General features: G+C 39.9%; 3 protein-coding genes across 4 annotated transcripts; 2 read left to right on the top strand and 1 right to left on the bottom strand.

The window, feature by feature from the left end:
* Window positions 1-540: 540 nt before the first annotated feature.
* dnai4 (dynein axonemal intermediate chain 4) lies at window positions 541-11,062 on the bottom strand (the record flags this gene model as incomplete). The annotated part of the gene is made up of 15 exons (XM_080430500.1): window positions 541-591; window positions 1,445-1,598; window positions 2,339-2,565; window positions 3,578-3,676; window positions 3,937-4,049; window positions 5,600-5,757; window positions 6,878-7,029; window positions 7,343-7,429; window positions 7,624-7,778; window positions 7,923-8,108; window positions 8,525-8,686; window positions 9,224-9,363; window positions 9,590-9,746; window positions 10,107-10,219; window positions 10,881-11,062. The coding sequence occupies 15 exons, from the start codon at window positions 11,060-11,062 to the stop codon at window positions 541-543; spliced, it is 2,136 nt and encodes a 711-aa protein (XP_080286626.1).
* A 1,907-nt stretch (window positions 11,063-12,969) lies between these two features.
* On the top strand, window positions 12,970-17,401 carry pars2 (prolyl-tRNA synthetase 2, mitochondrial). Of its 2 annotated transcripts, XM_080430704.1 has the most exons (5): window positions 12,980-13,109; window positions 13,782-13,919; window positions 14,630-14,974; window positions 15,603-15,848; window positions 16,279-17,401. In XM_080430704.1, the coding sequence occupies exons 3-5, from the start codon at window positions 14,648-14,650 to the stop codon at window positions 17,158-17,160; spliced, it is 1,455 nt and encodes a 484-aa protein (XP_080286830.1). In that variant the 5' UTR covers window positions 12,980-13,109; window positions 13,782-13,919; window positions 14,630-14,647; the 3' UTR covers window positions 17,161-17,401. The 2 variants fall into 2 exon arrangements, with proteins under 2 accessions (XP_080286829.1, XP_080286830.1); XM_080430703.1 differs by lacking the exon at window positions 13,782-13,919 and having other exon boundaries at window positions 12,970-13,109.
* Window positions 17,402-18,572: 1,171 nt separating this feature from the next.
* On the top strand, window positions 18,573-21,800 carry LOC308087345 (uncharacterized protein). The gene is made up of 4 exons (XM_080431124.1): window positions 18,573-18,864; window positions 20,041-20,149; window positions 20,799-20,893; window positions 21,039-21,800. The coding sequence occupies exons 1-4, from the start codon at window positions 18,636-18,638 to the stop codon at window positions 21,587-21,589; spliced, it is 984 nt and encodes a 327-aa protein (XP_080287250.1). The 5' UTR covers window positions 18,573-18,635; the 3' UTR covers window positions 21,590-21,800.
* Window positions 21,801-24,082: the final 2,282 nt, after the last annotated feature.

The following is a 24,082-nucleotide window of genomic DNA, read 5'->3' as shown; positions in this document are numbered from 1 at the left end:
GTTCAGACCCTTATGACCACAGAAACAAATAACCTTCAGCGACTCTAAAATTGGAAGTGCAAGTACAAAAACTGACCAGTGTAACATACAGCATAGTAATTTAAAAAAAACATTTTCTTTAATACCACTCCACTACAACTTGGCCATAATGCATACTGATGCACAGGTCCATACATCACTTGCCAGCCTCATCTGGGTCTACAGTATGTGTTGGTAATCTTCTCAAGCCCACAACTTGGCATTATGCTTTTTAGATTGTACGTTCTCTCTACAATACTTTGAGGAAATCATATTATAAATGTACAATATTTTGCTGCAGGGAGCACATGTTAAAAAATTAAATTCATATTCAGTATAAAATAAAACCAGGTGAACATGACGTCTTCAGATAAAATCTTCGGTAATGGTTTTGTTGATCAGGAGACACTTAACATGGAGACACTCAGTCGGCCATTTCCCTAGGGGCTAAGTATTACAAGGACACACGATGTGCGTGCGTGCGTGCGTGGGCGTTCCTGTGACTATGCATGTGTGCGTGTTTTAAAGTTGGCTGGCTAGGGTGGAGCCAATGATGTTTTCCAAAGTATCCACCTGAAAGACGAAAGCAAAAGAGAGCCTTTTCATCACTGTTGACAATGACAGCCACACGTCCAATGACAGACTTACTCACTGAGGAAGTAATGGTTTAAATTGCCAGCATAAAAGGCTATATGACTGGTAAAGTGCATTAACACAGAACAATATAGTGTGATGTCAATAAAGGGAAAGATTGCAATGTGGTGATGGGACTCCATTCAATAAGCTCGACTAGACCCCACCCTGTTATCAGTGTAACATTTTTATGTGCATCCATGGACTTGATTGACAATTCTGTTTACATCTTATGCATGAACCTAACGTAGGCTTTCCCAAAGGTTTCCATGCCAAGAGACCTGCGTACAGCCATAGCCGCTGGCTGTGGCCCCCTATTGGGAAATGCCTTAAAAAAGAAAAAGAAAAGAGCAAATATAGGCGCTCTAACAAGCTCACAGCGCGTCTGCTATTTTTGCTACTTTCAAACCTTTTGGCCTCCTGAAAGGTGGATTTTCAGGCCTGTTTTGAAGGAAGCCAGTGATCCACATTTCTTTAAGGGATGGTGTCAGGGCATTCCACACTTTAGTTGCAGTGCAGTAGAAAGATAATTTACCCGTGTTTGTTCTATAGGTGGGTGGTACCAGATCGTTGTTGTCGCTCCCTCTAGTGTTGTGGCTGTGGGTGTCACTCACTCTGGTGAGGTAGTTAGTCAGGTATGAGGGTATTGAGGGCATTGAGGGCAGAGCCCTTTTTGACTATCTTGAAAACAAATTCTATTTTTAATTGCTTAACCTTGTCTTCTACCCTGATACCCTGATCTGATTGACATGCACTCCCGGAATGTGAGGGGCACGTCTTTCATTCGTTTTACCTGGTTGCCTTCTCCCACCGTGAGGTCCTTGAGCTTGTAGACGCCAACCTGTCCGTTGCTGTCTCCTACCAGGATGCAGTCTGTCTGGGTTGCAAACAGTAGTGAGGTCAACGTCACCCCAGGGCCAGCCAAGCACACAATGGTTGGGTCCAGGCTGGAGGAGACGAGCAGAATACATGGTGGTCACATGGGGCTGTAGCCTGGATGTTTTAAACACTTAACCCTCTATACTTAGTAAACTGGACCTGAGTTGTCTCTAAACTTGGTGCACTATTTTTCCCTCTACCAAATCTTCAAAAGTAGCCCTTCTACGAGCTCACAACGTGACGCATCTGCTATCTGGGGGCAAATGTTCCCCCCAGAATAAGGATGCTATGATTAAGTTGTTGAACTCTTTAACCATGGTGTCCCAATTTTGGGTATGTTATTATAGGTGTTATTATTATTATTATATTATTATTATTATAGAATGATTTAGAACATTCTGTGGTTAAGTGGTTAAAGGGGCATGAAACCATAGACAGCAGATTGAAAAAATGATAATAATAATAATTATGGGTGTGTTTGATTTAGGTGTTCCCAGAGCCATGGGTGTGCTGCCAATATGAAAGCATAGCCAGTAGGCAACAGTGCTGTCAACAGACATGATACACCTAAATCTAACACATGTGTCCAATTATTCATTTTATTATCCGCAGCTGCATTACTTGATGTACTATAAGGTAAGTCTTATGCAAGACCTTGCTTTCATTTTTAACCTGAACAGGGTGAAAATCCTGCAAAATCGGCCTATAGGGTTTGTGGCCAAGTGGTTAAATGAGAGAGAGTAGTATAACAGTGTGAAGTTGAGTATGAGAGAGACACAAAGTCAAACAGAGCAAAAAAGAGTCTCACATGCTGGATCCCAGGTCCCAGATCTCTATGCCTCCCTCATTGACGGCACCAAACACTGTGGCCCATTTTGGGGACCACATGACGTCATAGACAGCCCTCTGGGCGGAGGTGAACACTAACACGGGTGTGAGCAGGTCCTGCCTCCACAGCTGGATGGTCCAATCAGAGGAGCAGCTCAGGAAGATATCCGGGCAGAACGGAGACCATGTGATCCGATATAGAGGTCCCTTGGGGTGAGTAAGACGCAAATTACTATTGAACATTTAGGCGCCCATTTTGTTCTTTTGACTGCCTTCAAGAAAATGTTTATCGATAGTTGTATAAATCTTTCTTTCTTTTTTTTCTGTTTGCAAACTCGCATGATAACATCACATTGGAATTGGAATGAACTAATAAAAAATAAAAAAACTTCCATAAGGGAGCATGCAATCTTAAAACAAATTACACCCATTAGTCAGCATGCAAAACCCACTGCACTGACAATTACTGGTGATAAATCTCTACAGAAGCCGGCTAAAACTGCCAGTAATAAGGGAAAGGCAAGGACTGTTATATAATCAGTTATACCACATTTATTGGAAGTGGATTCTTATTAAAGGCTCTATTATTAATCAAAATGACAGCGAAGTGATTGCAGTGAAAGTCACAAATTGCATTTTTACATTTTGATTCAGTACTCAGTCAATTAAGTTGTATGTCTGCTGTCTAGCATAGTCTGCTGTCTGAATGTGTGTCCTGCAATGTCCTATTGCGCAATTGTTTTGTAAAGTACTCCATACTTGTTAATGAAGTGTTTCGGATGGTAAGGTAAAAGGCAGAGGGGTCATTTAACATTAGGTCAGGATGGAGTGGTCTTGGATAAAGCAAGTGGCTCTTGCAAGCACGTACACGCACACGCACGTACAGTGGAGGCTGGAGGGATTGGGATGGTATTACAAGCTAGTGTTTTGTGTTTTACAGATTGTTCCTAAAACTCATCGACCTACATGTATACAGTGCAGTTGGTCTATCGGATTCAATTAGCCTGCACTTTATTGATCCCGCAGGGGGTAATTGTTCTGGCAGCCAAGATACTGTAATACAAAGGTAGATTAAAAAAATACAAAATGTTCCATGCAAGATAGAAGGATCTGATCATCAAGCACATCAGTATACAGTCAATATGATATAATCAGTGAGACTGGCTGTTACTGGGGGCTATATACTCTACTGTGAGGACAGCAATGGATTATATTGTACCTTGTGTCCTCTGTACGTCTCCAGAACCTGCTCATGGTAGGAACATGAACACTTATGGATCTGGCCGTCCTCTGTACCAGCCAGGTAGATGTTGGATTCCTGGAGGAACAGAGCAACTGGTGTGATGCTTGTACAGCAAAATGATGAGGATTTATGCAGGTCAGGAAACACACAATTGGCTCCTTCAATCGACTGTCTTTATGTTGTGGCATATACTGCATATCATTAATGTAAACTATTTCTGAGGACTCTCTGTATCCATGAAAGGAAAATATCCATATACACATTGTGTGTAACTAAGTGGTGGGCGGTAGATGTGTATGTATATATATTTATTTATTTTTCAGTAGCAAATTTACCGCTGGATGGAAGTCAAAACAGAGGCCTGGGGTGAGTCTTGAAATCAATGCATTTTTCTCCTTGTCTTTGGGCTGCTTCTTATCATCAGGTGTTCTCTTCAGCTTCATCAGGTCTATAGCAGACAAACAAGCAAACAAGTCACTGTAACTGTTAGAGGAGATACAGTACATCCTTTATAAAAAATCACCTAGTGGGTGGACTTCCTGTTCTGTCCGTTCACCTTCTTCTACCACACCAGTCGTGCATTTGCCTCCACACTATGCAATAATAATAATGCATGCCATGGGACATCTACTAAACTACATTTCATGCTTGCAAATTTAATTTTAACCGTACACTGTGCATTTGTACATTATTGAGCAATAATAGCCCTATATTACTACATTATTGCGCAATTGGTGCGCAACACCAACCTTTTCTGCATCAGGGCCCACTTCACAATTTGGAAATCGTTTGCGTTATTTGAACGATCAATCAATCGATTGTGTTGCGGCTTGATCATTGAAACTAACATAGTATTCTTTAAGTTATCGGTATTACAGTGAAAACTAACTTTTCGAGGTTTTAAAGAACAAATACCAAGATGTTTTTGGATTAATCGTTAACGATAATATAAGATTAATATTATTAATCTTATATTTTCATTAAAATCTTATATCTAATCTCAATTATTTGGGGGCCCTGATATACAGTACATGGTGAGTTCTGGTTGAATAACTTTGGACAAGAGGCATTGGCACTCAATCAGGACTGACATGTTGCTTATGTTATCTTATGATATGTTGCTTATATTATGTTGCATTCTGGTTGGTGGAATCCTCAAGGAACTACAGTATATGGTGGATTTGAAAACAGGACAAAATCATCAACAAAATCTTAAATATTGTTAATTTATCCATTTGTAAAATGTTTACACCCTCACAGTTAAATCATCACTCAGGATTGTACACTCTCTCTTGTGCGCTGCCTTACCCCTTACGCCTAAACTTTCTTGGCATTTTTGTCTCCGCCGGAGGCGGAGAGTATGTTTTCGCTTCGTCCCGCTGTGTCCCCCCCCCCCCTAGCCAAGCTAACATTGGTCAAGCTCCACGTGACACGTGACAATATGTTGACACCAATGCTTTTGATTGGCTAGAGGGACGCATGACGAAATAAAATCGGTGTGTCACTTCAAAAAGCCTTTTATGTCTTTTGAAGTGAGGTAAGACAGGATCAATCAGTCTTGATTGGAACAGTACCTTCCAGTACAAATGATTTCATTTGATTAAAATAGCACGGGTCTGCTGGCAGAGACTTGTGCTCCGAGGAGCACATTTTCTAGTTTTTTATTATTTTGAAAAACATTTTAAAGTTCAAATAGCCGATCTACAAGACCACATCGTCGGTGTAGATCAGCTATTTTCACTATTTTTAAATGTTTTTCAAAATAGTAAAAAATGCCAAAAACATTTAGGCATAAGGGGGTAACGCAAGATAGGGCCCTCAGTGTACAACGTTATACTGTATTTGAGCATGGCTGTGATATACAGTATCTTCTGCACTCGTGCCTACAACCGAATCACTGCCGTGCTACCATGTACGCTTTTTCTGAAATCCACTATTATGACCCAACTCAACTCTCTGGTGATGTTGCTAAGCCTCTGTTTTATTTTTATACAATACCTATGCAGGTGAGGCCTTTGTGCATGAACCATGTGCTGATCCTGCCATCTGCGGACACAGAGATGAGAGCTTCTCCCTTGTCATCCCCTGATAAGCCCGTCTCTTGTTCAATCCACTTGACCTGCCAAACTGGACTGGTGTGCTTATCAGCACACTCACTACATGCAGACGGACCAAAAGAGTAGATATTTAGTCATGTCGATGTTGAAATAGTGTTTTGTTATTATTTTAATTTATTTTTCATTATTTTCCTCTTTAAATGTTGTTAATAGACTACAGTACATGTAATATGCAAAACAATAGAAGAAGAGAAGGAGAGGATTCATAATTCCCCATTTCAGTTTTTGGGGTGTTTTGTCGTCATGATTTTAAGCAAATGCCTTGGGTATGTAATAATTTCTGCATATTGCTGCACTATATCCCCTGAAAAGGGAAACCTGAATGGCAGTCAGTGAAGAACAGCAAACAGTTCATCACCACCGGAAAAGCTAGTGCATTTTGGATGGAAATATGATTATTTTTTTGCTGGACGTGCGTAATTCCTTTTTGATTCCACCTAATTAACCTGAAACAACAAATCTGTGGCATGAGGTGGAAAAACAAAGCATTTCCCACAGGGTCATTAAATGTGTTTGCTGGCCAGTAAGTCACTTATTTCCGGCATAATACATTTTCCTTTTTCCCCTTCCACAATAAGCATCCTGTTTTCAGTATGTCAAAGACACAACCCAGAACGTGCTTGGCCATATACTGTAGATGTTATATACTGTATAAAGTATTTTGAAGTGCTTGACTTGTAAATGGGGAAATCTGCTTTTCTCAATATGCATTACATATCATACATCAAAGTGGAAAGCTGTTTTAGTTCTGTGCTGACATACAGCAGTATATTCAGTATACTGCTAATGTCAGGGCTTGTACAGTATCAAACATTCAGTCAATACATTTAAGTGGAGGGAAATCAAATGAATGATACAAAATTAGCAAAGCTGGGGGTGACATTGTTTTCAAGGTTCAAGGTTCAAGGTTCAAGGTTCAAGTTTTATTAATGTCCCAGAAGGGCAATTGGGTTTACAGCCAGAGTAGAGGTTTAGCAATCAGACACATTGATTTGGCACTTTAGTTAGTCTTGCCTGATGAATGTGAAGCTACGTTCCCTACCTGCTGACGATAAATGAAACTATAGCCCCACCTGCTGTCAATAAGTGATACTACTGTCAATAGTATTCTTTTCAACACTATGTTACAATTTTCAATATACAGAATCAACAACCTCACCTGCTGTCCATGATAGGTGTCTTTTCTTGGCTCTGGACATTGTAGGAAGCTATGCTGCCATCATGCATGCCCACAGCTAGCTGGCTGGCATTACTAGCTGAGAAGTCCAGAGCAGTCACACCACTCTCACAGTGAAAGATACGCTCAGGCCACTGCAACACAGACACAATATAAACTCTCCAATGGGCCATTTTTTTGTTTGTCTCTAATTAATCAATAACATCCAGTGGAGGGAGGCATACTGGCCATACTGTAGATGGAATCTTTGGCAGGTATTTATGCTGTTCTAGGGTCACCATGAACCACAGCACAATTGACTGGCTCTTGGTTGTGGTGTGATGGTTCCTTTCTAATCAGTAACCTACTAAAGTACCCTATCTGCTGATAAAGAATTATCATGTCATCACATCACTGAAGCATAAGATGGAAAAAGATTGGTAACAGAAAAAAAGGCCCATAACCTACCGTGGGATTTTTAAGAGACCAACAGCAGACTAGGCCTGATTTCTGTTCTTTGAAGTCAAACTGACCATAGCCCACTGCCAGGAGATCCTGAGACAGTAAGCACAAACACATAGAGAGACGTTAGCTTACTGCTGTCATGGTAGACAACCACGGAATCCAGCGTGAGCTCTCGACACACAACACATTGAGAAGTGTTATGTTTGCACATCGGGGATGTCTCAAGGATGTTTGTAAGGAAGGACAACTCCCCTAGTCCTCTGGGTAACAGGCGAGGTGATTACCGGGTTTTTCTTGTTCCATGCCATACTGCTCACATTTCGTCCCACGGTGAGTTCACAGCTGAAGGCCCAGAGACGCTCCAGGGCTGGAGTCAGAGTTCTCTCCCCATCCTCCTCTCTCTGCCCTGCTCCCTTGGCCTTCACCACACTGTCAGGGTCTAACAATAATCAATAATATAGCCAATATCAACATTAGTTAAATGAAAGAGTCAGACATTTTGGGATTTCCAACATTCATAAGAAGAAATATTGGGATGGGAAAAAAATTACATTGTATGTGGCGATGCGTTAGTTTACTGTACCTTCCAGTATGGGTAGCTGTCTGTAGGCAGCCAGCTTGGGCTGGAAAATATTTTCTAGGATGGTCCTCTCCATTACTAACAAGCTCTGCCGGAAATTCTCTGACTGCAATATCAGTTCTGGGTTTGACTCATCGGCCGCATGTGCCACAAAAGTCTCCATCTCTGTCCGGGAGCTAGAACCAGTGGCTGGAGAGATACAGTATGTTCATCAATGCAAACCTATCCATACTAAAAGGTGAAAAAAGACTGATTTGAACTGTGAGGTGTGTCTGAAGCCTGTTCTGGACGGGAGTCTCCAGACGTAAAAACAGATGATGACGATTGTAAATAAAACATTTCATGTTTCAATGTTAGAGGTATTGTTTTCCAGTGTAAAGTGTTATACCCTGGCTGGAGAACACAAACAGAAGCATTAAGGCTCTTACACGTTTTTTTCCCCATGCAATTAATTCGACTTTTAGTCAGCCCCAACGCAGAAATCACCACTATAAATGTTTAATTATGTCAATGCATTGAATGACCTTTTAACAAGACTGCATATGTTAATGATGCGGAATCGTTACACAAGACAACTTGTAAGCTTTGTTAGACCGTACTATTACCTAAACTGGTAGTGCTGACAACTGACATGGTCTTCTCTGGGCCTCTGCTGGCATCCATGATGGCCTGTGGAGCAGCCTTGTCCAGGTCAGGGGCCAGGCCTGCTTCACCCTGCTCAGCCCCACAGAAAGTGTCATACATGTCCCAAACAGTAGCGCTGGTGGCTGTGGACATAGTGTGACATCAAAATTACAATAAGAAACACATGACTGCCAAACTATGGTTTACATGGAACAGAATTGCTCAGGCTCATGGTTTCTTGATGACCCAAAATACAGTAAAACCATTTTAACTCTTTAACACAGAACTGCTGATAAAGTATGTGGACAACCTGCATGGGCTTAAATTAGTGCAATGCTAATTGTAGAACATTCATTAAGACTCACAGGCCCAGAATTCTAGATGTACTGTACATTCTTGGGTTGTACAGAGTTGTACTGTTATACAATAAAACCCTCACAGTTCATTTAAGTCTGAGAGGGTAAAGATGTGTTTGAGTAAATTTTTTAACCACTGTGGGTTTTCCTAAAGATAATCTGTTTATGTTGGGATCCTAAAACATTCAACTGTCCTCATCCGTGATTGCACTGAGATCTTTAAACCCATATGCCCAGCCTTATCTTTGTCTGTTGTTTACCCCTGAAAATATGAATTTCAGGCATGAGAAAAAGTGTACAGAGAGGAGAATTATCTGGACAAACCTGCATCCACCTTAGAAACGTTGTCAGTCTGGACCTCTTTGCTTTTAGGGAACCCGTTGAATGTCTGCATTGATCGTTCCACGTATGTATCGTTGCCTATCCTGTTCTTGCAAAGCTCAACATAGAGTTTGCTTCTCTCTCTTAAGACAGTTAACAACAAACAATTACAATTATGTTACATAACTTCATCAGAAAGAGGTCTATTCCAATATCATTAGCTGGTATAAAAACTAAAAACAGATACAGGCACCCCTGTAAAATATGATTCACACACATAACTTAACTTGAGTTGAACTTCCATCTTTAAGAACCCTGTTTTAGCCCCTGCAGTTCTAACTATAGTTCAGAAAACAGATTTGTACACACTTTATCGCCTCTGCATCATCAGCATCCTCTGACACGATGACGTCAGACATGTCCAGGTGAGAAATGGTGTCCGTCTCTGAGATGTAGCAATCAACCACCACATCCAGCATGTCTTCTCTCAAATGCTCCTTCACTTCCTCTCTTCTCACCTGTACGTCTGTCAAAAACAGTTAGCAATGAATCTTAAGTAACCACAGTGACTGTCAGTTAATTTCTACTTTGTAGAAACTACACTGTATTTGTCATTGGTAAACTAGCCAGCAGCTTCCATTCAACCATTCATCCAACAAAATGTTATACATGTAGTTAAACCCTACTGAATGTTATTGGCAAGATTCTGTAGTCTTTCAGTTGCTCATAGAGTATTGTTATAATCTTGCAGATATATGCTATAATACGGTACAGTATACGTGCGTTATAAATGTATGAGTCTGTTAAAAATTAAGTACTTGATCATGATCAGGTGGGAAAGCGAAACAGAAGGCAACATCATAAACAAAACAGGAAGTACATGAACCTGTGAGGCTTCTGGATGTGTCTCTTTTATATGATGGGTCTTCAATCTCCTCGGTCATTGACTCCATCGTAGATAGGCTCGATCTGGACACTATACTGCTACCAAAAATGGACCTGTAAAACATTGCAAACCACTTAACCGTATATACTTTTATACCTAATCTATTTGCAGAAAATAGCTTATAGATTGGCTATTTTTGCCAAAATTGTTTGCCTATTTTTGGGATGCGAGGGTTCATGTGGTTAAACTGAAATATTAAGATGCTGGTCAAATTATGTATACATATTTTTGCTTTAAAAAAAATGGTACGGTAGCTCAGTGGGGTACGGTAACGACCATTGTCCCATTGTCATATGGCTCCACAAGACTGTTGCCATCTCTACTGAATACAATAATAAAGTAGGAATGTCATAAAATAATGTTTTGATGCTCAATTCAAGGCTGAGAAAGGATGATGGATGATGAGTGTATGTGGCACGATACCGCCTATTTAACATAAAGATTATATGAAACATAATGTTTCTATTATATCAAGCACCTCACTTTTATATTGGCACCTTTAGAGAAACACAGGAAAAACCACATAATTCATCACAAATATCATCCCTATGGATAAGTAGCTTAATTGATTTGTTTATGTCAAAACACACACACACACACACACACACACACACACACACACACACACACACACACACACACACACACACACACACACACACACAAAATGGTCTAAGTACGTTTTATTGAGAATAGAGGGTTTATGTGGCTAACCTGGTAGGCCCAGAGAAGCTTGCATTGGTTATGGTCTGATAGAGAAAATCTGATGCAGTGCCAGCAGAAGTGTCGTTGACAAAGACCCTGCTGAGTTTGGCCTGCGGGACCCCCGGCTCTGGATGGTAGAGGGACTGAGGAGTGACGTCTTTGCCATATTCATCAAAGACCTGCAAGATCATTGAGCTGCTTTAAACTGCCAATAATACCATATGATGTGTCAATAGTGTGTTAATGTCGGACATATACCACCACTAGGAGCACATATAGTACTAGCTCTGGTCCATAGCATTAGAAGGAGTTCTCCTTAACACTATGGACCAGAGCTAATATAGTACTAGCCTACTACTGCTGCTACTACTACTACTACTACTACTACTAATACTAATACTCTTTTTTTTATAATAAAAACATTACCTGGATTTTTTGTCTGGGTGTTTGTGTTTTTTCCATAACTTTGCTGTCCACAGCCAAACTGAAGCTCTTGTGGGTTGTACTGCGGTTGCCTCGGCGCATCCCAGATACTGAACCATTCATTGTCCGGGAAGACCTGCACAGTGTGAGCAGTGGTGTAAAGTAGCTAAGTACATTTACTCATGTACTGAACTTAAGTACAATTTTGAGGTACTTTTACTTTACTGGAGTATTTTCATTTTCAATACTTTTACTTCTACTCCACCACTACATCTCAGAGGCAAATATTGTACTTTTTACTCCACTACAATTATTTGACAACTTTAGTTACTTGTTGCTATATAGATTTTGATTATTATTACAAGACATACATTACCCACTTCAGCCCTATATACATTTCGGCCATTTGAAAATAGCAGATCTACAAGCTCACAACGCATCGCGATGCGATGCATTGTGAGCTTGTAGATCTGCTACTTTCAAAATAATTGTATACATTTAAAAGCTTGTGAAATGGGACATTCTGCATAATGAGTACTTTCTACTTTTGGTACTTTAAGCACATTTTAATGCTAATACGTTTGTACTTTTACTCAAGTAAATTTTGAATTCTGGACTTTTACTTGAAACAGAGTATTTTTACATTGCAATATTGATACTTTTGAGCACTTTTTCCACCACTGAGTGTGAGAATAATACAAGAAACGTGCATAAGAACTATAGCAAACCCACAGTTTAGTATGTGTTCTTTGAAGGTAATAGGAGCTATAAGTAAACTTACGGCATAACCTTCAAGGTGGGTTTCTTCAGTTTTGATGAAGTGAGAGACATTATTATGGTCTTGCTGTGGTGCAGAAAACACTGTCTGTAGTTGTAGTTGTTTATGTGACATTAGAGTATTATTGTCATGGTTGATCACCATAGCAACACACCACATGGTTGGAGCGACAGCGCTCCCTGTTGGTAGGAACAGTGTCATAGACACTAGGTTGGACAAATCCCATTTACGCAAGTAAAAGTATCAATACTGTAATGTAGAAATACTCTGTTACAAGTAAAGGTCCTGAATTCAAAATGTACTTGAGTAAAAGTACAAAAGTATTGCTATCAAAATACTTAAAGTACCAAAAGTAGAAAGTAGCCTACTCATTAAGCAGAATGTCCCATTTCACAAGTTTTCAAATGTATAAAAATCTTTTGAAAACAGCAGATCTATAAGCTCACAATGCCTCGCATCGCAACGCATTGTGAGCTCGTATTAGATCTGCTATTTTCAAATGGCCAAAATGTATATAGGGCTGAAGTGGTTCATGTATGTTTTGTAATAATACAATTCTATAAAGTAACTAGTAACTAAAGTTTTCAAATAATTGTAGTGGAGTAAAAGTACAATATTTGCCTCTGAGATGTAGTGGAGTAGTAGTAGAAGTACTGAAAATTGGAAATACTCAAGTAAAAAAAAAAAAGACCTCAATTTGACTTACTTACTTTGCACTACTGCAAATGTTACTGCTTTGAGATACGAATGCCAGTTCTGTATCGTTTCCCATTCAGCAGCAGAAGGAAATATTTTGGCATTCCTTCATGCAACAAAATTAATCCAGTGAAAAGGGAAACTCCGGGCCTATAGATGGCAGTGTAGCACTCAGTAGAGAGCTGTGTTGTGAGAATGTGAGTAACGAAGGAGAATGTCAACATGGCAGAGCAGTGTTACTGCAGACAGCAACACAGTGGCTATGAATATACACTTTATTGATACTTTCATCTATACTACTACAATGAATTGAACATCTTTTTTTGGGGTAGGCTAAAAAGGTGAGTTTTGCTTATTTTCTATGACTCGAACTAACGTGGCGCGTGGTGAGGATCGAGCATTATCGACATAGGAGACGAGTTGATCACACGACGGTCGTCTGTCACGACCGTCATGGATGAACTTCAACCTGGTGTTTGTACTTTCTCCCTTTTTGGCCCGTACATCTACATAAATGTTCAGAGTTCAAATATAAAGTGCTTACCCTATGGCTATGGATGTTACAATTATGTACGGATCCTCAGAAGTACCTGTATCTTCCGTATTATTCAAGAAAAAGCATTTTAATCTGACTGGTGGCCATTTTCTCATAGGAGTTATAATGTATCAGTGTGCCATACACCTCACAACCGATATGGTCGCTTAGTTGAGAAAATGACCACCGATCGGATTAAAATGCTTTTTATTGAACAATACGGAAGATAAGGGTACTACTGCGGATCCGTACATAATTGTAACATCCGTGGCCATGGGGTAAGCACTTTATATTTGAAATCTGAACGTTTATGTAGATGTACGTACTACGGGCCAAAAAGGGAGAGTACAAACACCAGGTTGAAGTTCATCCATGACGGTCGTGACAGATGACCGTCGTGTGACATGCTAGCTGAGGGTGAGGTTCCAAGCGGGGTCAGTAACATTCATTATGAAGTCGCACTGTTTTGTTTTAATAGATTTGACTGAACGATGGTGACCTTGGAGTCAACAACAACACTCGTTTTGCTAACTAGGTCCATGTCGTTGTGAACACATGCCCCTCGGCTGGTCGGCATTAAGCTTAGTTTAGTGGGCACCATTTCCAGTGGTGTAAAGTAAGTACATTTACTCTCAAGTACTGTTCTTAAGTACAATTTTGAGGTATTTTCTTTACTCTACTGGAGTATTTCTTTTTTATATACTTTATTTAAAAAGTATATACTTTTACTTCTACTCCATAATCTCAAAGGCAAATATTGTACTTTTACTCCACTATATAATTATTTGAAAACTTGAGTTACTAGTTACTTTGTAGATTTAGATTATTATTGCAAAACATACATTAACCACTTGAGCCCATATACATTTTCGGCCATTTGAAAATAGGCCATGTTTTGTGCAGTTCCCAGTCTATGACGTCAGTACTTCTATGACATCATATGATATATTGATGACCATATGGCATAAAAGGCATTATCCTTACTACCTGGAGGCCAGTCCATGACGTCAATACTTCTATGGCATCATATGATATATTGATGACATACCGTATCACCATATGGCATAAAAGGCATTATCCATAGTACTTGGAGGACAGTCTATGACGTCAGTACTAAGACATCATATTGATGATCTCCATATTGGCATAAAAGGGACACAGACAGATATAAAGATTTGTTGATTTTCGGTCTGGACATGCCCTGGTCCGATCTAATTCCCGTTCGGCACAACAACCTCAGCTCAGGTCCTTAGGGATACACAAAGTTGATCAGACGGTGCACTGCATTTTGCAAATGGAAACAGACTCTTATTCCTGTCTTTATAGGAATCATCTGAATCTACCATGGAGGTCCTAATAAATCATGTTTGGCAAAAAATCCCACGGTGCCTGCCCAGAATCCTGTCCACTGCATGTAGGACTCATTCAAGCTGTTCTGGACATGATGCCACAAGTCCTACCCTCGCTCAGTCCAAACCAAATACTCCCACACTCCTGGTGTCCCGGCTCTACCAGCCCTCAAACCTGAAGGATATGGTGCAGGACAGCCGTTCTTCAACAGAAATGACCTGTAAGAGCCAGAGGCTGATGCAGCAGGCTGGTCTCATCCACCCCTCCAGCCCAGGGTGCTACTATTACCTCCCGGCCACTGTCCGCTCCATGGAGAAATTGGTATGTATGGCTGTTAGGGCTGCACGATTCTTGCTCAAATGAGAATCACGATTTTCCTCCATAAGAATTGAGCTCACGATTCTCACACGATTCTCACACAATTCTCTTGTAAATATAAAAATATTAAGCAAAAAAAAAACTTTTTCTTTTTTTTTTTTGACAAAAAAAAAATCGTCATAATTTAAAATCGAGATCGCATAGGTGTCTGAATCGAGATCACGATCTTTTTTCGATTAATCGTGCAGCACTAAGTGGCTGTATGTGTAAAGCTGTTAACCACCCCATATGGGTAGCCGGAGTCCTTCAGGGATCAATACTAGTATCTTTTCAGTTTTCTGTTATTGTGGGGAAAGCTGTCTCTGAAAATAGCCGATCGACAAGCTCACAATGCGGCGTCGTGTTGTGAGCTTGTCTATTTGCTTTTTTCAGTGAAAGCTTTCCCCACAATACGGATGCTGGGGTTTAAATGGTTAAACTCTGTATACATTTGTGTACTTGGACACCCCCCCCCTTAAAAGATTGCAGTATTTCAGTGACTCTGCAAAATTTCAGTGTCCAAGAGAGTGTGCCACTAAATCAACATAGTTTGATTCTGAAATACTTTTATAACAATGTCTTCAAACAACAGGTGAGGCTTATCGACCAGGAGATGCAAGGCATCGGTGGCCAGAAGCTAGACATGCCCAGCCTGTGTTCGGCCGCGTTGTGGAAGACCAGTGAACGCTGGGACCTGATGGGGAAGGAGCTGATCCGTCTGAAAGATCGCCATGGGGCTGACTACTGCCTTGGCCCCACACATGAGGAGGCAGTGACCACGCTGATAGCTCACCAGAGCACTCTTTCTTACAGGCAGCTCCCACTGCTTCTCTACCAGGTATCCTGAGGCGTTTTCATCTGGGATGGGGGAAATTAAGAGAAAGGATTAAATATTTACTCACAGATAAATCTGTGATTATTTGCACCTCCACGAATTCTACATATCTAGTTTTTAAATGAAATTACTCTATGGTACCACTATTATTTGTTTTTTTTATTTTGGGGAGCTGCAGCTGGATAGGATGTTTTACCTTCAGCTATCACTGAATGTATAAGAAAATAATTTTAATTTGCAACATAATGGGTATTGAGGATTCGCTGCTCAAAAACCTTTTGAATACAATGTTACAAAGTGCTTTACAATGCCAAGATATAAAACATCCATAAGGATAAACAACAGTAAATTAAAATTAGACATACGTTGGACAACATTATCACTCTGGCATTCTATTGTATTAGGTTAATGATTGAACTTGTTTTTTATGCAGATCACCCGCAAATTCAGAGATGAGCTAAAGCCGAGGTTTGGTCTGCTTCGAGGGAGAGAGTTTTACATGAAGGACATGTATTCATTTGACGTCAGTGAAGAAGCTGCCTACCAGACCTACGAGTCAGTGTGCCAGGCCTACACCCGGCTCTTTTCACGTCTGGGGCTACGTTGTGTCCAGGTGCAGGCAGATACAGGGAACATTGGGGGTAAACTTTCCCATGAGTTCCAGTTGCCCGCAGACATCGGCGAGGACAGACTGTTAGTCTGTGGGACCTGCTCCTTTTCTGCCAATGTAGAAACCTTGTCACCAGGCAGGACTGATTGCCCACAGTGCCAGACTGGCACCTTGGTGGAGTCCAAGGGTATAGAGGTGGGCCACACCTTTTACTTGGGCACAAAATACTCTCAGGTATTCAATGCCTACTTTAACAGTTCCCAAAACAAGCCTGCCATCACTGAAATGGGCTGCTTTGGTCTTGGAGTTACCCGTATTCTCGCTGCAGCCATCGAGGTGATGTCAACAGAAGAGGAACTCCGCTGGCCAGGACTTTTAGCCCCTTACCAGGTTTGTGTTATTCCCCCCAAGAAGGGCAGTAAGGCGGATCAGGCAGCGAGTTTAGCAGAAGATCTGGTGCACACTTTGGGAGGAACTCTGCCTAGTTTGAGGGGTGAGGTGGTTTTTGACGACCGTACCCAGATATCAATTGGTAAGAGGCTGAATGATGCGAACCGGCTGGGATACCCGTATGTGATTGTGGTGGGGCAGAGCGCCCTGGAGGAAATGCCCAGGTTTGAGGTGAGATGTCAGCAGACTGGTGAAACAATGTTTCTTAGCATAGATGGACTGCTAGACCTTCTAGGTAGAGTGGAAACTATATAAATAAAACTGGGGATATAAGTGAATAAATGCCTTCTTTTTGTGCTGTGTGTTTGTGCCATGATGTGGGTTTAATTATTTAGTGAGTGGTGGTGGGAACTGAAAAATGACCGAAGCCATGATGTAGGTAAAGTTGTATTGAGACATTGAGGATAGACTGGAAGGTTAGAAGAAAAAAAAAATCATGTCATAAAATGACATTTCACCATGCTCAATATGTTGTATTCCAACTGACATTTCACTTTTTTTTCCCTTTTTTTTTTTTAACATGACTATATATTTTGATGGGACCAGAGTAGGAATATCATGGTTATTGTGTTATACTAGGTGAGAATGTTAGTACACTCTGAGTGTACAAATGGAACCAAATTAACCATTTGGACCCCCTGGTGGGTGGTCCCCAGACTCAACGTTCAGAACCAGCGTTCTATTTCTTGTTCCTTCTTGGCTGCATCTCTGATACATTTTTAAGCTCAATTTGACCAGTGTGGTTAATACATTGATACATCCTCACATACAGTAAATGTAAGTCATTTAACATTATTTGAGCGTGGTAATGTATTTGTGCATAAGAGATAAAGGCCAAGGTATAATATACTGTGCTGGTGTACTGTAAGTTATACTAACCAACTAAACTTATCAAAATGTCTGTCTAATTGATTTACTTTTCCATGAACCTTTGTTGACGCATGAACCAATGACTAAACTGTCAGTTGGAATCGCAAGGCCATGTTACGTGACGTTTCTCTCCTATCCTTTCATAATAATCATTGAATCCTTCAGACTAGCGTTGCCTGATTTGGTTGTCGATCTACAAGCTCACAACGCGTCGCATTGAGACGCCTTGTGTGAGCTTGTAGATTGATTATTCGCTGCGCCGACGCACCGGCGCGGGCTTTTGAGATGCAGCACGTACGGGTATTTAGGGGCGTAGCCTAGTGTTGCCATGTCCGCTTATTATAAGCGACTTTGGGCTTATTTTTCTGTGAGGTTGCTTGTAAATATTGGTAGTTACGTTTTTAAAGTGTAAGTGTATTTTAACCTGTGCTTCTCAAATATTTTCATCTCATGGACACACACATGCATATATGTATTCGTTAGAATCGACTTTTTTCTTTTTTTTAATCTTCTAAATCCACATTTTATGTCAAGATTTTTTGAAAATAGCGGATCTATATGCTCACAACGCGTCGCATCGCTACACGTTGGCAGCCTGTAGATTGGCTAATTTTCAATGTACACACTAGTGACACTACACAGTACACAGGTTTAAAGTGTTCGAATAATAACGGCCTAGTGCCGTAGTTGCTTCTTTTGATAGACCCGTTTGCTTATTTCTCTCACAAAGTCTGGCAACACCAGCGTAGGCAAGTAAGCAAGCAAGCCTACGCCATTTTCTCACGGGTGCAAACAACAACGCCAGTGCCAGACGTCTTTCTCTAAAATAGATGCATATTTCTGTCCTATAGTGCAGAACTATGGTTAAGTATTGTAGTGCAGGGACCTGCAAGAACCACCATCTGATGAGGAATGAAGATGGGACCATCAAACATCACTTCTATCAGTTCCCGCTCCACGAAAAGCAGCCCGAGAGGAGAAAGCTGTGGGCGCGTGCCTGTTCTAGAACAGACCCAGTCACCAAGAAGCCATGGGAACCCAACCCACAGACAAAGCACGTCTACATGTGTTCGGCTCACTTCATAATGGGTACATGTACATCTATAAATAAATAATGATAATTAAAAAATATATATATTACTCAGTGGTGGAAAGTAACTAAGTATATTTACTTATGTACAATTTTGAGGTATTTGTACTTTACTTGAGTATTTCCAATTTCCAATACTTTTACTTCTACTCCACTACATCTCGGAGGCAAACATTGTACTTTTACTCCACTACAATTACTTGAAAACTTTAGTTACTATAGTTACTTTTCAGATATAAATTATGATATTACGAAAGATACATTAACCACTTTAGCCCTGTTTTATACATAGGCTATTTGAAAATAGCAGATCTGCAAGCCTACAACGCGTTGTGAGCTTGTAGATCGGCTATTTAAAAAAAAAAATGTACTTTTACTTTTGGTACTTTAAGTACATATGCCAATACTTTTGTACTCTTACTCAAGTACATTTTTAATTCTGGACTTTTACTTGTAACAGAGTATTTCTATATTGCAGTATTGGTACTTTTACTTAAGTAAAGAATTTGAGTACTTTTTCCACCACTGTATATTATTTAAAAAATGTATGTATGTGCCCATTTCATAACAGGTAACTACAAATAAAAGTATGTTTAAATGTTCGCTATGATGAGGAAAAAGGACAGGACAGGTCCATGACATACGGGGGCGTGGCCGGGTTAAACAACACAGCTTTCACCATTGGTGGGAAGTAACTAAGTACATTTACTCAAGTACTGTACTGTACTGTACAATTTTGAGGTTTTCTTCTCTCTCTTTTTTTTTACTGTAGTACTGGTCCGGAGTGTTTCCAATTTTCAGTACTTTCACTTCTACTCCACTACATCTCAGAGACAAATATTGTTCTTTTTACTCCATACACTTATTTGAAAACTTTAGTTACTTTGTAGTTTGTATATACATCTATTTACATTTCGGCCTTTTGAAAATAGCCGATCTACAAGCTCACAATGGCATTGCTGCGACACACTTCACATTACTGAAAACCGTTTTCTAAATATTGTATTTTTTTTACATTTTGGACCAAGTAGCCAATTTTACAACGAGGTGCCCACTCTTCCTGTCACCGGCTCCACTCACACACTGACAATGCTAGCTTGTGTGTGTATTGTGAAACGAAGACAGTGAGTGAGTGAGTGAGCAATCAGTCACCCTGGTCATTTATTTTAACCTAGGTCGCCCATCGAGGGATCGCAACCATCCCGATTACGTGCCCACCAACTGTACAAAAACCCCTGTGATGTCGACCATATACAGTGTCAAATCAAGTCAAAGGCTGAGGAGGTGTGTATGCTCTTTTGCTGTCGTAATTTTCTTTATAACAAGAAAAAAAGAAAATGCATAGATAGAGCATGGTATTGTATTAGTCCTACAATGGCCGATATTCCATCTACAGCCATAGAACACTCAATGCATTTTTCTGAACTGTTTTGTGTTGTTTGCACCCCAGGAGAAAAAGGGCACACACCTCAGGGCACACAAATTGACAGGTGTGTGAATTACTCTGCACCACCCGTAAAAGCACCTTTCAGTTTGTGTGTTGCATACTGCACTCGTTGAAGGAAGTTTACATGTGTTCAGTGCTGCTATTGATTGAATACTTTATTTGTCAGAAATGTAAACAGCACAAGGTACAGTCAAACATTAAGGCTAAAAGGATAACACAAAAAACTCCTGGGGACTTGTTTCCATTGTGGTCCTATGTATTCAATTAATCAATATAGCATAAAACGCGCGGCCGCACTTCACAATTCAAAGCTTTATTTTTATTGGTATGAGGTTAATTAATTAGACATATAAAAACATGTTTCTCGATTATTAATGTGTGTTCTATGGCTGTATATATGGAATACTATACATGCAATGTATGAAATATCAAGCCACTCTAGCGCTAGTATTGTAACTCACTCTCTTTCTTGATGTTTTTTTTTAGGTTTAATAATTATGCAAAACGGGAATGTAATAAAATGTTTCCCAACATGAATCGTCCACAGAAGAAAGTGAAAACCTCTACTACATCCCTCAAAGGTATTGACATTTCAATGACAGTTTGCTATGTGCCTTATGTGCCACTACAAGGATCTAACTCTGGATATCAAAATGTATCCCTCATACCTGTCACCAGAGACAGTAACCGCGCCCGCTGCTAATATCATTCTTGGTCTGTCCCCAGAAACCTCAAACCAGCGACAGGTCGATGACAACGAGAGCGCGTCTGCCCCAGTGGAAACCACAACCAATGCTTCAACCAGTACTAGGCAACCAGTACTGATAGATGAATGGGGATGTTACGTTACGCAAAAAGAGAGGGACCAGTCACTACTACGGCAAAGCGACTCGACAGAGGCAGCACTTAACTCTACGCGCCTTTCTTCAAACACCGTGGCTAACGACGATGCAAGATGTAAATTTTACACCGGGGTAGACTGCAATGTTTTCATGAGCACATTTAATTATTTGGTTCCATCACTCGACACTGAGGGCACTCAGGGCACCCCACCTGTCCCTCTCGTTGACCAGTTTTTTTACACGTTGGTAAAGCTCAAGCACAAGAACTGCACAAAGTTTCAAGATCTGTCTGAACAGGCTTGTGTCCCGGAAAAAACCCTCATTGATCATTTTTGGAAGTGGTTGGACCACATGTACATTGGACTAGAGTTCCATAAAAGAGGAATTTGCTGGTCACACTGGTGTCCAACTGGTTGTACCTGCGTGAGGTCATGATCAACTGGGGTGTGCGGTAAAAAGTATAGAAGGGAGATGGTATGACTTAGCCGGTATGACTTAGCCGTATGGTATGGGTTTTGACCGTACTGTGCTTTTTCTGCTGTACTTAAAAGGATAGTTCACCCCCAAAATGCCTTTTTTTCTATCGATTACACACCCCATGGAGACTTGAATTCATGGATATGTTTTTGTTTTTGTCGCAAGCCAATAATTTGATGACCAGCGGCGGCTCCGGTAGGAGACTCAAAAAGTGTTAACTCTGAGTCTCCTACCGGAACCGCTGCCTACCAGTCCACTGGTCATTAAATTATTGACTTAGGAATGCGACAAAAAATATCCATGAATTCAAGTCTCCATGGGGTGACTAAAAGATAGAAAAAATGTTTTTCTTTTGGGTGAACCATCACTTTAAGCTATTTGAAAATAGTCGATCTAGAAACTTTGTGAGCTTTTACATAGGCTATTTTGAATCATATAGCTAAAAATAGGGACACCAGGGTTAATGTGGTTAAACAGTCCATAGCAAACCCTCCTGAGACATTAGCATCTTTCCGCCGGTCATCAAATTATTGGCTTAGGAATGCGACAAAAACAAAAAAATCTCCGTGAATTCAAGGCTTCATGAGGTGTGTAATTGATAGAATATAAGTAATTGTTTGGGTGAACTATCCCTTTAAATCAGTTTCTCACTTTATGCAGCTTTATTAATTTATTTCATTTCATGTTCAACTGTTTTTCAGCGATGGAAGTTACTTGAGAAAAGGTTTTGTATTTTCTGTGGTTGCAGTTTTGCACAATAAATGTTCTTAACATATCTCTGCCATAGTATGTGAAATGTGTTCTAGTAATACATTTAAGGGCAGTTGCCATACCCGTGCTGGGGTCATCCCTATGTTCCCGGGTTCTATGTCCCCCCACTAAGGTTATAGTCCATGAGCCAGACAAGATTTCATTATCGAAAGAGTGGGCAAAACCATACCTATATTAAATTGTTTATAGGGTCAATATAAGTAAATAAATATATGATAACCTTTCCACAGGAGCAGCTTTTTCATTTGTATCACACATTTTGTTATTTTCCCCATACGTACATGACAGGTGAGAAAAATTCAAAATTAAAAAAATAGTTATCATAATGAAACTTCCCCAGTTGATTACTTACATGAAGACAATGATTTATCGTATTACAAGTTTTCTGAAATGTATATTTAAATATGCAAATTAGGCATTAGGAAAATATGCCTGAATTGGACAAAGCCAGAGTCAACATTCTTATTTCATTTTGTTAAGATGTTGGAGTCAAAGGTTTTTAACGAGGGAATATTCAATATCTGGCTCAATTTTGGGGCTCTGGCTCATGGACTAAATGCCTAATTTGCATATTTAAATATACAATTTCAGAAAACTTGTAATAAGATAAATCATTGTCTTCATGTAGGTAATCAACTGGGGAAGTTTCATTATGATAACTATTTTTTAAATGTTGTCATTTTTTTCACCTGTCATACGTATGGGGAAAATAACAAAATGTGTGATAAATATGAAAAAGCTGCTCCTGTGTAAAGGTTATCATATTTATTTACTTATATTGACCCTATAAACAATTTAATATAGGTATGGTTTTGCCCACTCTTTCGATAATCATTGCTCAATTTTGGGGCTCTGGCTCATGTACTATTAGGGTTAGGTTTAGGTTTAGGTAAGCGGGGAACATAGAACCTGGGGAACATAGACACGCTCCCCCAGTGTTTCACCTCTTCAGTGGCATTTATATTGAAATTTTAAGAAAAATGTATATACTATGATATATACGTGATAGAAATGTTATTTCATACTGCCCAGCCCTATGATCAACTAAAGAGCTAGAGACATCACAAAACATCTTGTCAGTACGAAAGTGGAAAGAATAATTGTACAAATAACATCAAGTCAAAGTGCTGGTAGAAAAGCTGGTGTTTGTGCTATTTTGACAAGCCTGGTGGTTGTATTGTATTCAGAGAATTAACTTTTAAAACATTTCATTCTACTTGTGATAGAAAAGATAAATAACGGGTTACTTAACTTACTGTTAAGTAACGGGTCTCCCCACCTCTCCAGCTCTTAGAACAAACAAAACAAAATTAGTTGACAAAACTAACTGAAGCTGATAAGTGATGATCATTGTGCAGTGATCTCCTAACTAGATAAAATTGATATCCTGACCTGAAAATGTAGTTTCTGTTGACTAAAGAGATGGCGAGACCCCTGTTACTGTAGCAATGATATCAGAGTGCTTTAACCTTTTGACAGAACCTTTTTTTTCTCCTCCTTCCTTTTCTCAATGAAAAAATTATCACAGTTAAAGCTTAAGATGATGATTAATTCCATAGCCCAATTAGTAAAATGAGGTGCCAGTGCTTTCATAATTCTTCATTACTTTGTGAAACTGTATTCTTTTAACATTTTGGATAATTTGGCTGTTGTCCTGGATTTAGTGAATCTCAGTTTTCT

The sequence above is a fragment of the Gymnoscopelus braueri genome (genome assembly GCF_963280865.1).
Source record: "Gymnoscopelus braueri genome assembly, chromosome: 6".
NCBI classification, from domain to species: Eukaryota; Metazoa; Chordata; class Actinopteri; order Myctophiformes; family Myctophidae; genus Gymnoscopelus; species Gymnoscopelus braueri.
The sequence above is the reverse complement of the archived record's forward strand: the minus strand, read 5'-3'. Positions and strand labels throughout refer to the sequence as shown.

Coding starts and splice junctions, on each gene's coding strand:
- LOC308087345 (XM_080431124.1), top strand. CDS start 18,636: ATGGTTAAGTATTGTAGTGCAGGGACCTGCAAGAACCACCATCTGATG. Junction 18,865..20,040: donor TTCGGCTCACTTCATAATGG/GTACATGTACAT, acceptor ATTTTAACCTAG/GTCGCCCATCGAGGGATCGC. Junction 20,150..20,798: donor TCAAGTCAAAGGCTGAGGAG/GTGTGTATGCTC, acceptor GTTTTTTTTTAG/GTTTAATAATTATGCAAAAC.
- pars2 (XM_080430703.1), top strand. CDS start 14,648: ATGGAGGTCCTAATAAATCATGTTTGGCAAAAAATCCCACGGTGCCTG. Junction 14,975..15,602: donor TCCGCTCCATGGAGAAATTG/GTATGTATGGCT, acceptor TTCAAACAACAG/GTGAGGCTTATCGACCAGGA. Junction 15,849..16,278: donor TCCCACTGCTTCTCTACCAG/GTATCCTGAGGC, acceptor TTTTTTATGCAG/ATCACCCGCAAATTCAGAGA.